At 34.7% G+C, this 15,301-nt stretch overlaps 1 protein-coding gene across 4 annotated transcripts in view; it reads right to left on the bottom strand.

The window, feature by feature from the left end:
• Positions 1-15,301, bottom strand: part of l(2)37Cb (DEAH-box helicase 16 lethal (2) 37Cb) — a 311,532-nt gene that overhangs the window by 44,438 nt on the left and 251,793 nt on the right. For all 4 annotated transcript variants that reach the window (XR_016550053.1, XM_090410204.1, XM_090410206.1 and 1 more), the window contains one exon: positions 13,597-13,815. Coding sequence is in view for 3 of the 4 variants with exons in the window: in XM_090410204.1 (XP_090266330.1) it covers positions 13,597-13,815 (219 nt within the window). In the remaining variant the exon portion in view is untranslated. The remainder of the gene's footprint in view (positions 1-13,596; positions 13,816-15,301) is intronic.

Here is a 15,301-nt window from a genome sequence, read left to right as displayed (position 1 = left end):
GTGCAAACATACATAAAGAGTTAGCTGGTTTGTGGTTTACTGGCACAAAGGCAAACAAGGTCATACTGCAACATTCTAAAGGTTACAGTAGTATAAAAGGTAATAAAAATATAAATAGATAAATTAGCAGATAACATGTACAAAAAGCAAGTTTCAAAAAATTAAGCCATGCCATATCTATATATATAAACAGCATTTTTGGCCAAATGATCGACCTGGTTGGCTGAGTGGATAGTGTATCCGCTCTCCAACCAACAAGTCGCAGGTTTGAATCTTGCCATAGGCATGGATGTTTGTGATCGTCTTTAAGTAGGAGATGCACTTCATTATCTAGTGTGAGACCACCTCCTCATTTATTGGAGATGTCTAAAGAAGCATGAAAAAAATATCATTTAAGCAGGATAAACATCAATATCATATCGAAAAGAAAAATATGCAAGAAAGTTTTAAAATCAAGTTGAGCAATTCAATGGTGTGAAGCATATGGATATAAAATTCCATCCCACTTTCAGGTTAGGCTAAAACATGGCTTACTTGAAACCTAATTAATGCTCTAATATGGCATTTAACACGTTGACTGCCGTAATGTTAAAAAATTTTGTGATCCCCAGGCCAACTTCTTTTTATTTTACAATTTGCTGAAAGTAACATAAAAGAATCATATTTTATGATTTTTTTTTATCTATTTCATGCAGCTAAATAGATTTGTTAAGTACGAATCATGTGTGCACCACACAGCCTGAGAAGAATTTTTTCACTGACTGGGCTGAGCGGTGCACACATGATTCGCACTTCACACAAGGTCAAACTTGCATGTCTATGATGCGTACGAACAGTTATATGCATTCAGTGTTTTGTCTGATGGAATAAATTTGCTATAGTGATAAATATTGTTATAAATTGCCCTAATATGGGAGACTACGAAAAAAAACGTCATTTAGAAGCCTTGATAAATGAAGTTCTATCTGATGACGCACCATACGAATATTTGTCGGAAAGTTACAACGGAAGTGATCATAGTTCTGTGTCTTCGGATTCTGATTCTCTCATTGCTAGAAAGAGAATAGAAGTATCTACAACTAGTAATACCAAAGTTTTCACTCCTAGTACATCTCAGTTTACTGCTGCTCATTCTGTAGAACAAACAATTGATGATGATGATGTTAAAAGAAATCTGCATTTGACTAATGATTCTTCCTCAGATGAAATACTAGGAAATGTGAATTCAACCGACCTACAATGGAATGAAATTACAGGTGATAATCTAAAACATTTTCAGTTTGTGGATAATAATTTCGGAATAAAACAAAATGTTATTGAAGAAATGCATGATAAACATCCTGTAGACTTCTTTTTTATGTTTGTTGATGAAGGACCGCTGGACCTAATGGTACAAGAAACTAACACATACGCTCTTCAAAAACTCAGTAAGACAATTTTACCAAAAGCAAGAATAAGAAAGTGGAAAAACACAAATCCCAATGAAATGAAGATTTTTTGGGTCTGCAAATTTGGTTTCAGTTTAGTGCAGATGCCAAAATTAGAGTGTTATTGGTCAAATAACATCCTCTATTCTACAGAAATCAAACAAGTTATGTCAAGGAATCGGTTCTATCTTCTTCTCAGTAACTGGCACTTCACAGACGAGGGTGGAAATACTTCTGAAAGACTTTATAAAATCACACCTCTCATAAATCATATAAGAAAAAATTTCCAGAAAATAATGACGCCATCAAGTAATATTTGTGTAGATGAAACTTTAGTTCCTTTCCAAGGTCGTCTTGCCTTTCATCAATACATCAAGAATAAACGACACAAATTTGGCATAAAACTATTCAAATTGTGTATTGAAGATGGATATACATATGATTTCAAGATATACCGTGGTGCAGAAAAGACCAATACTACTAATAGTATTCCAACTTCAATTGTTATGGGACTTTGTGAGAATCTACTTGACAATGGACGCACAATATTTGTAGATAATTATTATACCAGTATTGAATTAGTGCACAAACTTTTGAATAGACAAACACACCTTGTAGGCACTTTGAGAAAAATTCGAAAGGGAATTCCACAGGATGTTATCCAGAAGAAATTGAAAAAGGGTGAAATAATTGGTAAAGAAAGTGACACAGGGGTGGTGGTAATAAACTGGTGCGATAAACGTGAAGTGCTTATGTTATCAACAAAGCACACAAACAAAATGAAATCCCTTACAGAAAGAAATGGTAATGAAGTGCAAAAGCCGGAAGCTGTTATGGACTATAACAAAAGCAAAAGTTTTATTGATCTATCCAATCAGGTAAAAGCCTATACTTCTTGTCTTTGAAGACACATTTATGACATATATTATAAATAAATATTTAGCACCATTGTTATTGTTTTATTCAACATTAGAAATTGGCCTAAATCAGGTAAAAATAAAACCCCTATAATAGGTCACCTGTTGTACATGTAGTTGAAATTCTACCGTGCTAACTATATAAACCTGTTTACCAGGCCCCACATTTCCATTACCCATGAGCATTTCATTTAGATATGAATCATGGGTGAACTACACGGCCTGAAAGAAAAATCTTTATGCAAATCAAATATGATTCACGCAACGCAATGAAAAAATGTAGTGTGAATCGTATTTGATTCATAAGGCGGTCAACGTGTTAATGCTATCTGCATAGTGTATTATGGCTGTGAATTGTGAAATGTGAACTGTGAATTATGAAAAAAGCCGAGTTTCCAAGAGGAAAAATTGTGACACCTTCATACAGACTGGCTAACTCACTTTAAATTGAGTTAGCCAGTCTGTATCTGAAAATTTCCGATAATGGTTCTTCATGCCCTAGATGTGATTTGAACCAAGATCTTACAACTAAATGATATTGCTGAAATCAACTGAGCTACAGAGGCTGTTATACAAAATCTTAATGGAGAAAAAATAAAAACGTTTGAAAACAAGAATCATACTTTGGAGACTCAGCGGCAAAATATGAAGGAAACTGACTTAACTAGGGAGGATTGTGATGAAGTTATTTGCAAGCGATATGCCCAATACCGATGAGAGTCTAATACAATTAAGCTTATATTCTGCTAAGTAATAAATAATTGTAGGAATAGCAATTAGGAAAAGAAAGGAGTAGCTAGAGCATTCGACAAACTTTTTGAATGATAAGTGATTTCAAAGAGACTGATATAGGTACATTTCAAAATGAGGAATTTCAAACTGAACTTGTGCCTATAATTAAACCAGAGGTTCTACTAAGGAAGAAACAGAGAGGTTTTTCTGTCATCAGAGAGAGAGAGAGAGAGAGGGCAGGTGAAATAAAAATGGAAATTTGATCCTGGTTGAAGGTGTAAACAGCAGAGGAGGAAACAAAGCCCAAATATAGAGAAATGATTTTAAAAAATTTGGAGAAAAAAGAGCAAAGATACTCATAATGGATAAGTAGATTTGTTTTCAGGAGACATGGAGCAGCCATCACCAACATCATATTTAAACATAAACATGTGCACAAATTCAAATGGAGTGCAACACAGAAATAAGTAGTCTTATTGATTATGCTGGTGTTGACATATTTTTACAATGGTAAAGGAAAAAAGAGTATGTAAGGGATTTCAAGTAGGAAGTGATCACTATTTAGTTTTGGGCAGGATAAAAATGAATATCATACAGAAGAGAAAAACAGGTGAAAAAAAAGTTTTAAAAAGAATCAAAGTCAAGAAATTTTCAAGATGAAATGCAGACTCAATACAAATATTACCGAAGGAAAAAAAATGAAAGTGAAAAAGAACTGAAACCTGGAAGAATCAGTGGCAAACTCTGAAGAAAATACTGGTACAACCAGAAAGGTATGCATTGAGATTGTTTGCAAGACAGAAAACTCCAAATTTCATGGTAGACTGAAGAGATTCAAGAGGCAGTCCTGGAAAAGAAGAAAGCATACTAAAACTCCCAAGCAAGTAAATCACCATGTACTCTAAGAGAATACGAGAAACCCATTAACAGACCACTCACAACTGACAATGGGAACACTCAACTCATTCACAACTCTCCAAGCAAAAAGTCTAGTCCTCACACCTCTACTAACCACACCTTTATTCAACTTCCAGGGGATGATCCCGTGTACTTAAAGTACTGAAACATTTCCCCTGCATCTATCCTATAAAACCCTTTAAGCATCTATCATATCCCCTCTTTTTCTCCTATCAGCCAACTTCTGCAATCCACAAACCTTCAATTATATCCTCATAGGGAACATTCCACAGGTCACTCACCATCTTGGTCACTCCTGAATCCTCTCCACTGCTTCCACATCCCCAGGGGGCCAGACATGAGTGAGCACAGTAGTCCAGATGTGGGTGTATCAAGGTCTTATAGAGAGGAATAACATCTTCCTTATGTCTACTTAATGTATTCTTCAACAGTCAAGTAATTTTACGGGCTACCTTAGCAATCCTCTAAACTTTAACTCTCTGTCTATCACCACCTCTAAAATCTCTAGCTTCATCTATTTCCTGGAGCACAGTGTGATCAATGTGATGTGCACGACTTGTAATTTATTTATCCAAAAATGCATAACTTTACATTTCTTGACATTAAACTGACAAATATTAACTTTTGCCCATACTGACAGCCTATTTAAATCTTCCTGCAAGCTCCATTGATTGCCTTGATTAACTATTATTATACCAGATTTCACATAATCAGCAAACAACTGAATATTTTCTTTCAGGTTATTTCCTATATCATTTATGTACAAATTAAACAGCAATGGTCCTAGCACTGAATCTTGCAGCACTACTAGTCACCTGTTTTTACCTCGATTCTGCCCCTCCATATATGTATCACTTTTGGATATCTGTACAGCGGCAACCTTCTTATTCACTTAACCAGTGTCACTCCAGCACCCATTTGTTCTAATTTGTGTAACAGAGTTCCATGTGGCATTCTCTCAAATGCCTTTGCAAAATCTAGCAAAATCGTGTAGCCATTTTCTTTATCCAACTCAGCTGTTACTCTATTAGAAAAAGTTACCAAATTACTAAGGCATGACTGATCCTTCACAAAGCCATGTTGACCCTCATACAGTATCATATTTTTATTAACCCATTCTTGAATTCTCTTTTTTACCAATTATTCTAGTACTTTTACTACCATGCCTAAGATACTGATTGGTCTATAATTTGCTACTGCAGTCTTAGAACCTCCCTTATGCAAAGGAATTATTTTGCCTCTTTCCACTCCCTTGGAACTTTACCAGAGCTGAGACTTAAATTAAAGAGACTAGTCAAAGGCATAACCAGTTCCCTTCCACATTCTCGCAAAACACTAGCGGATATCCTAGAGTTGTATTTACATTGAGATTCTGCAATATCATAAGAACATCGAATTCATCCATCTCTGTTCATTCACACATTAATGTCTATAACACAGGTTAAAGAAGTAATCTCATTAGGATGATTATACCCTTGCAATGTGGTCACTCAGTAACTCAACTATTTTATTTGCTTCCGTCTCCTCGTGACCATCATCACTCATTAAGGTTAATCTTCCATAGTCATTCTTCCTTTACTTGCCACATAACGAAAGAACTCTTTGGGATTTCCTTTGGCCTGCTCAACTAAATTCTTCTCATATTTTGCAATCTGATTTTGCCTTCCTTGTCATGCTGGTCACCTTTCTTGCCTGAACCCTGTACTGTTCATGAGTTTGATGGTCACCTTTATCTTCATATACCCACCACAGTAATTTCTTCTTTTGAAGATGCTCGTGCTTAATGATATTACTCATCAATCTAACTCCTATCTGATTAACCCTCTTTTCCCTAGGTATACAATTTAATACTGCTTCCTCTAGATGACCCTTAACTATATCCCATGCACTACTAGCATCTTTACTCTGCAGTGTTTTATGCCATGGTACAGATTTAAGCTTTTTCCTAAGCATGTCATAATCGCCTGCCTTATAGTTCCACAAATACCCCTTCTTGATAGAATATTCCTCATGTTTTACAATCTCCCAAGTCAAGACTGCATGGTCACCTTAGTTATGGATAGCTCTTCTGATCTTGCGATTAGGTCTAATACTCTCCCGTCTCCCTCCATCACATGCCGCTTTAAGTAATTATCTCTTAGAAGGTGTATAAATTATATTTTCTTCCTACCATGTGATCTTCCTTCCTTCCAGTCTATATCTCCATAGTGGAAGTCCCCCATAATGATCACTCGACCTATACTCATTGCACGAATTTGGCGATGCATGTCTTCCAGATCGTCTGTGGAACTCCTTGGCCTAGCAACAATCAACTGTATATTTTGTCTTACTGGCCTTAATCTCACATCAAATTATTTCAAATGAACAGCCACCTTCCCACCTGTCTCCTATTCTTATTGGCAGAAATTCATCTGCTATCATCAGCAGTACTCCTCCCCAATCTCATCTTCTCTATCTTCCCTAAAAATACTAAACCCTTTACATTCAATCCCTGTAGCTACATCATCTGCTGTTAGCCAAGTCTCACTAATGCCTATAACTTTTGGTGAGGTTGCACTAAACCAATGCCAAAAACTCCTCCCTCTTGTTCCTGCTACTTCTGGCATTAGTATATAGAAACTGCAGCATCCTTTTAGTCCCCCCCCCCTACTCATCTGTACTTTCTGAACTGACTAACCTATTCAATATTTTTGATTGAGAGACTAGATTTTTTCTCACACTCACTCACTTCATGGGCACCTCTACACAAACTCACTTGCTTCCACCTAATTGCTTAACTTTCCCTGCATTTACACTTCAGAATGCTCGGTGAACAAATCTCTCTCTCCAGACACCTGGCACTAAAACCATTTAGGTGTAGTCCATCAGCACTGTACAAATCCTTCTTTCTGTTAAACAGAGACCACACATCCACAAATTCTACGTCATTCCTTTTGCACAATCTATGTATAGATTTATTGGCAATCAGTGTCCTCCTCTTCAGTTCACCTCTATCATAGCATGCTAGGAGATTTAACGTCTTCACCTTCTCACTCTTCAGTTTTGTTTCTTCTAACAACTCCTTTACATCCTCTCTCACAGAATACTTCTCACCTCTCAAATCATTTGCACCAACCAAGACGATTTCCTTCGACTTACCTTTTTGCATCTGGATATGGCTAATATCATGAATTTTTGTGCCTGGGAAACACGATTTTGTCACACTTTCGTTAGGTACTCCCCTGATCATCGAGTCTCCATACATAATTTTCTCCTTAACTTGTTTTTCTTGTTTTTTTTGGTCGGTTTTTATTATTCCTTTGGATCACCTGCTTCTTTCTTTTTTCAATCCTGATTAACTCTTGCTGCTTCTGCAATTTTCCAATTTTGCACTTTGTTCTATGAAGGATAACATTTAAGCACACAGTTTCTTTATTAATATTCATTTCTTTCTCCTCTATTTTCATGACCACATGTTCAATATCAATAACATAATTTTCCATCTTACTGTTGATATTTGACGTGTTCTTGTTGCCTAACAGGCACTTAATACATATTCTCTCTCCAGTTTCAATTTTCTTCTACATATTCTTTCATTGTCTCGACAAACATTTCACGCACTGAATAAAATCCTGCAAATTCAAATCACAGGAGAAAGTGGTCTTTGTTGCATACTTTGAAAGATTATTAAAATGAAACAAAATGACAGAAATTGGTGGAAGATGTTCAACAGAAATGCAATCAGGAATATAAATATTTGAGGTACAAAAAAACATGAAAGGTGAAAAGGTAGCTGTAGCAGATGATATTATATTCTGCCAGAAATACTCACATATCTTCTTCTTTGAGTGCCATCTCCTATCGGAGGTCGGTGACCACCTTAGCAAATTTTGAGCGATTCTCAGCTACTCTGAGCAGTCTCTCAGAGTTCATATCAGTCCACTGTCTAATGTCTGCCAGCCAAGATTTTCTTCGTCTTCCTTGTCCTCTTCTTCCATTTATCTTCCCTTTTATAATCAGTTGAAGTATCTTATATTTTTCATTACGAAGTAGGTGACCAAGACATGCAGTTTTCCTTCTTTTTATGGTATCTAAAAGTTCACGTGATTTCCCCATTTGGTCCAGTACTTCCTGATTGGACGTTTTTGCTGTCCATGGGATTTTTAACATTCGTCTGTATAATCACATCTCAAAGGCTTCAAGTCTTTTTATTGATGTTGTTTTTAAGGTCCAAGTTTCTGCACCGTACAGCAGTACAGACCATACATAGCATTTAACCATGCGCCGTACTCTAAGCTCTGAGTTTAAACTGCGTTACACAGTGTTGATTTTATCAAGAGAAAATTTTTTCTTGCCATTTCAATTCTAACTTTTATTTCCATTTCTGGATTGCAATCTTCATTTAACCAGCATCTGAGATATTTAAACTTTGCCACTCTTTCTATTTGTTTCCTATTTAAAGAAAGTGCTAAATTAAGAATTGGTTTCTTACTTATGACCATGAATTTAGTTTTGGTGATATTTATTTTTAATCCCATTTTTTCACTCTCTTCATTTATTAGTTCCAAAGATTTATTAGTTCCAAATCATTGAAAATGTCAACTGTGTTTTGAATGGAGAACCTGAGGAACAAGTGAAACATTTCAGCTACTTAGGCACGATTTTTAGTGAAGATGGTAAATTAAATATGGAAATAGACAACAGAATCAGCAAAGCTGGTATGGTGGGAAGTCAATTGATAAATTCATATGGAATAAGAGAGAAATTAGTTGGAACACTAAATTAGCTGTATACAAGACAGTGTTCAAACCAATTTTAACTTACGGATCTGAGAGCTGGGTCAGAAGTAAAACACTTGACCAAAGACTAGAGACCACAGATATGAGAGTCCTGAGAAAGATTAGAGGCGTGAACAGATGGCATCAATGGCAATATCATATCAAAAATGCGGATATTAGGAAAGAACTTGACATTGTCAACATCCAGGAATGCGTTAGCAGAGCTAATCTCAGGTGGTATGGTCACTTAGACAGAATTGGCGAAGAAAGATTAGCAAAATAAGTGTTCTCTGCCAGGTTGGCAGCAAAACGACCCAGTGGAAGACCAAGATATAGGTGGATTGATGTGGTACAATGTGCCGTATCAATCCACCTATACGGTACAATGTGCCTTAGGCAATAGAAATATAAGATCTGATAATGTTGGAGTCTTGACAAGTAACAGACTGATTTGGAGGAAATTGCAGATAGGAAGTTAGTAATGATGTAATTTTTTTCATCTAGTACTATCATATCCTGTACATCATCATCATCATCATCAAATTCCATGGCAGGAATTTGATGATGATGAGTTTCTTATTCGGCTAAGAAATAATGTTGGATTCAATATCCACTTAATTTAAATAAATTTACCTTGCCAAAGTGAAGCCTATTGGCTCTTTATCTCAGTAATTATTTTAAAAAAAGTTGGATGTGGCCAGACACAAAAACATGAATACATAATCTATATTTAATTTGTAAGGCAGCAGTCAGAACTGAAGGAAGTAGAGAAAGGATAGTTTGATGTAAAATCAGACGTAACTCAAAGATGCATGATATCTCCAATATTATTCATCATCTATATGGATCACATTATGAAGGAAAGTGGCATCAGACATGGCATCAAAACTGGAGATATTCAGCTTAGCTCTTTAATTTATGAAGGTGATGATATATGCCAAAAGAAATCCAGTACAAGTCTTTAGGATTCTTTTGACTAGAGTTTAATAAATCTGATATGAAAATCAGCAACATGAAAATAGGCAAGAACAAAAAAAAACTACCACCTGTATTTTTAGTGAACCTGTAAAACAAGTAAAATATTTCGGCTATTTAGGCACATTTAGTGAAGGCTGCAAATTAAATATGGAAATAAACAACAGAATAAGTAGAGTATAGTAAAGAAACAATCAGTTTATAGGGACTTAATTTTATATGGAATAAGAGAGTGAAATAAGCCAAAACACCAAGTAATGGTATACGAAAACAGCCTTCAATATTAACTTATGGATATGAGAGTTGGGTTAGTAATAAATTACAAGACAGAAATTATATTCTTGTTTTAATAATTTACTCAAGATTAAGCAACACAGGCATTGTAAGAATCATATTTTTACTTTAAGACAAATAGTTAAAAAATAATGGGAATATAAAAAAGAATCTGTATCTAAGTTTTGTACACCTGGAAAAAAACACATGACAAAATGCCAAGAGGTAAAAGCTGTTCAGAATGCTACAGTTTGGAACATTATATGGAGCAATGCATAGCGTATATTTAAATTTTAAGTCAGCAGTTAGAGCTGATGAAGTACGGTACGGGAAGGTGGTTTAATGTAAAAATAGGAAACAAATCCAGTTCAAGCTCTCCTGGATTCTTTAACTAAACTGAACAGCTGTAATAAACTTTTCATAATAATTAGCAATAAAAAAGATCAAAACAGGCAAGAACATGGAAAATTCCAACTGCATTTTCAATGGAGAAATGGCAAATTAAATATATAAACAGAGAACAGAATAAGAAAGACTGGTAGGCTAGCTGCATAAATTTATATGGAATAAGGTATATATAGAGGGAAAAAAAAACAGTTGGAATAACATCTTGTATACTCTTATAAGCAGCGTTTTACCTATTTCTCTCTAATTTCATAGAAACTTATTAAGTTGACTCCATACTATACCAGTTTTAATTATTCTATTGTTTATTAGCCATATTTAATTTACCGTCTACAATAAAAATTGTGCATAAACAGCTGACAAGTTTTCAATGATCCTGCCCTTGTTTTCATAATCTTTGTTTTTATTGGTGATTTTCAAATCAAACTTTTTAAGGAGTTAGTCAATTTATTAGGAATTTATTTAAGAGTTAAAGTAAAGTGCTGATATTAACATTTCCAATTCTAGTGCCATCTTAACACATCAAATCATCTTCTTGTATATCCTTCTGTTTAAGTGCTGACTTACACCGTACTTACTTGAATATAACTCGCATAGCTGATTTTACTTTACGAAAAAAGAAATTTAAATGTTTCACATATAGCTTATACACAAAAAAGTTTAAAGTTTTAAGAAATAGATAGTGAATGTTGTTATGACAGTTTCAGATATTTTGGAATTCCGGTTGAAGTTATCATATTTCAACCCAACAATCGTCGGCTTGCCTTTGTCAGTGAATCACATGATCTTTTGTTAATACCACACCAATTATGTGCACAGAGATGAAGGCAATCAGCAGAGGAAGTGTGGGAGTGAGAACACTGACTTATGCTCAATCTTGGATTGTGCAGGGGGGTGGGGGTGGAGATAAGATTAAGAAACCATCATTAGAACTGTTGTGCAACTGGATTTTGAGAGCTTGGGACATGATTTTGCCGGAAATAATTAGAGACATGATTTATCCAAAAAATTAATTTAATTACAAAATCATTGCCACAAAAGATTAAATATATTGCGTGATGAAGATGAGTGGTCAATCGCATAAATAATGTTGATAATTAATGAAATTACTGAAATAAAGAGGCTTCACTTCGGCGATGCAAAATTATATAAATTAAGTGGATATTGAATCCAACATTATTTCAAAGCGAATATATAGAAACTGCAAGAGTTTTGTACCGAATATAGAAACTATAAAAGTTTCAGTGAATCCAAGCGTAAGCAACCTTTCAGGACAGGGGCAACTCGTGGTAAAGGTGGAGTAAGTTCTGATCACTTTACTTAGTATTCTCCATAAAGCCAAGTGATCAGAACTTACTCCAAATTTACCACGAGTTGCCCCTGTGTCCTGAAAGGTTGCTTACGCCTTTGTGACACCTTTTGGCAACTCATATGGGAAAGTATGAATTCTGCATCACTTCAACCTGGGTATTATATTTTACATATGGGTCTGGCTCCCACTGACGAGACCTCAACAAAGGTTGAAACTAGTCTGGGTAGTGATCTTTTCCCATAATGCATAGCATCATACATATCTGCAAGGAGATGTGCTTTGCATTACGGAGAATACTAAGGAAAGTGATCCGAACTTACTCCATCTTTACCACGAGTTGCTCCTGTCCTGAAAGGTTACTTACGCTTGGATCTACCGTTTCGGCAGATCCAAGCGTAAGCAACCTTTTATAGTTTCTATGTTCGGCACGAAACTCTTGTAGTTTCTATATATTCAGCTTTGAAATAATGTTGGATTCAATATCCACTTAATTTATATAATTTTGCATCGCCGAAGTGAAGCCTTTTGGCTCTTTATTTCAGTAATTCTTGTTACCTTTTAACATGTGACACCTTTTGGCAACGCATATGGGAAAGTATGAATTCTGCATCATTTCAACCTGGGTCTGGCTCCCACTGACAAGACCTCAACAAAGGTTGAAACCAGTCTGGGTAGTGATCTCTTCCCATAATGCATAGCATCATACGTCTGCAAGGAGATGTGCTTTGCATTACGGAGAATACTAAGGAAAGTGATCCGAACTTACTCCATCTTTACCACGAGTTGCTCCTGTCCTGAAAGGTTGCTTACGCTTGGATCTGCCGAAACTTTTATAATTTCTATATTCGACACGAAACTCTTGTAGTTTCCATATATTCAGCATGAAACTCTTGCAGTTTCTATATATTCAGCTTTGAAATAATGTTGGATTCAATATCCACTTAATTTGTATAAGCCGATAATTAAAATTTAAATTCATTCATTTTATAAATAAGTGAGCAAGTATAAATTATAATGAATACTGAGGATTTAATTATAAACGTCAATTTAGTTTTTTCCTGAAAAACTTTAGTTTCTGAAAATCCCCGCACATATCTTGTACCACGATTTTTAACTTTAATTTTGGGAAAAAAGTGCAAGTTATATTCGAGTAAATACGGTAGACACCATTTACACCAAATACTTTTAGCATTTTGCATAGCAATTATTCTCTTGGCATACTGACATATGGCTGTTCAATATCTCATCATCATGCGTATCAAGGATTTAGGCCTGTTTCGGCCTTAGAAGTCATCGTTGATTAAGAGGCCATTCTGGCTTTCTTTTTCCTAATGGCTTGTACTTTAAGGCTTGTTTTGGTGATCTTTCTGTTTTCATTCTTTGAATGAATGTGTTTCATCCATTTATGTTTATATTTTTTAATTTTTTTTATTACTGGTTCTTGGTTTAATTCTTTCATAATTTCTTAATTTCTTTTGTGATCAAATAGGGTATACTTTGTTCAATATCTATGAAACTGAAATACTCATCCTTCTTATATTCCCATGATTTTTCAACTTTGTTTTAAAGTAAAAATATAATCCTGACAACCTCTATTTAATCTGAATTCAACTTATTCTCCTCCCAGTTTCCCTTCCACAATTTTTCTTAGCTTCAAGTATGTGCTGAATAAATCTTATCTGGAACATTCAGAAGGAAAAATATGTGTAATTTTCATATTAACTTCTAGTTCTCTTTTTATAGATGGTAGTACTGTGAGAGCTCTACCATCATCTTGAATTCGACCTTCTGAATTATGCCGAATTTACAATTCCAAGCAGTCTTGTATTGGACAATATAATACTCTATATTAAAAACCAGAATTAAAGAAGATAACTTACCAATGCTTCATGAGGAGGAGGATCAAGAAAATCAAAATGCACCAGGTCATTAACACCAAGTGATTTTAACACTAAAACTACATTTCCAAGATTAACTCTCTGAATTTCAGGTATAGTATTGTCCTCTAATTCATGTTGATAAGCCCAAGCTGTATAAAGACGGAAGCATTTTCCTGCTGCAACTCTGCCAGCACGTCCAGCTCTCTGATTAGCTGCAGCCTAGTTAGAGGTAAATAAAATGCATACAACATTATGAAATTGCAATTATATCAGTTGTGTTTAAGGCTGATGAAATTATTTCTGACAAAATTTGAAGAGGACATTACAAGAAATACGTTCACTGATTAAAAAAGTAGAACAGTATTTATGATTGATAGTAACAGGAGACTGGTCAGTGTAAATTTTGTGAGGAAAACCTTGCTTCTTTATGCCTTAATTATTACAAGGCCACCAGTTAGCTGAAACAATTGGGTTAGATTATCATTTTGGGATTAGAGCTGAGTAACTGTGAATGAGATCTGTGAATTATTTTATGTTATGGTATAATTCAAAATTTAAATTTTACAAATCATAACATAGGAAGCAAGGCATTTAATAACAATAGTAATAACTATAAATAATACAAGTCAAACTACACAGGATGGGACATAAATGTTCAAATTTAGATATCAGTCCTGAACATTGGTGGAATGGATAGCAGAATAGCGCGGTGTGACTTAACACGGATTTCATTATCGTGGTGAAATTAATTGCGGCAATCCCTTGATATACGCGGCTTGAGTTTTGATTAACGCGCCTTTAACCCTGAGGAACTCGCAGCTGATCTGACAGATACAAACAAAACGTTTAATATAAATATTCTTACACAATTCATTGTATAGCTTGGACGTCATGAGTAGCTGTACATTCACATGTCAGTTTGGTTTAACACATGTTATGTAAAGGTTTGTGATATTTGACAGTAAACTGTATCTGAGAGATAATCACGACCTCCGATGTCAGTATAGTATGGTTTAGTTTTTTTTTTTTTTTTATTCTTTGTTCAATAATTTTTAGATTGTAACCGAAAATAAATAAACTATCATGTATTACAATAGAGAGCCAAAGACTTATTTATTATACATGTCCTTTAGGAGATGTGCTTTACATTTATGGAAAATACTAAGGAAAGTGATCTGGAGCTTACGCCACCTTTACTACAAGTTGCCCTTAAGGTTATTTATGCTTGCATCTGCCGAAACTTTTAGTTTCTATATATTCGGCATGAAATTCTAGTAGTTTCTCTATTCGGCTTTGAAATAATGTTGGATTCAATATCCACTTAATTTGTACCATCATGTATTATATTTGCAGTGTTTATTTCTTTATTTATGTTTTATTGCTTGTTTGCCGAAGTATGGAGAGTCATTTTGCTTGTTATCATAGAATTTATGCCGATAAAAAAAAAAACTAAAACTGCTCAAACGACTCTTGATAACTTCTTTTGATAAAAAAATTGCAGTAAATAATGTAGGTACAAGCATTTATTAAACATTTACATTGCATTCATTTTTTTTATTTTTCCTAAAAGAGTACCACATAAAATGAATTATTAATACAGTAATCGATCATGGACGAATTGTAATTTTTACCATTGATTATTAAATTTGATTAACACGATTTTGATATATGTGGTAACATTGAGGGATTACTTAACTGTGTTAAT

The sequence above is a fragment of the Typopeltis vanoorti genome, chromosome 20 (assembly GCF_054136105.1).
Source record: "Typopeltis vanoorti isolate ZY-2024b chromosome 20, IOZ_Tvanoo_1.0, whole genome shotgun sequence".
NCBI lineage: Eukaryota > Metazoa > Arthropoda > Arachnida > Uropygi > Thelyphonidae > Typopeltis > Typopeltis vanoorti.
This window is presented reverse-complemented; position numbering and strand designations above follow the sequence as displayed.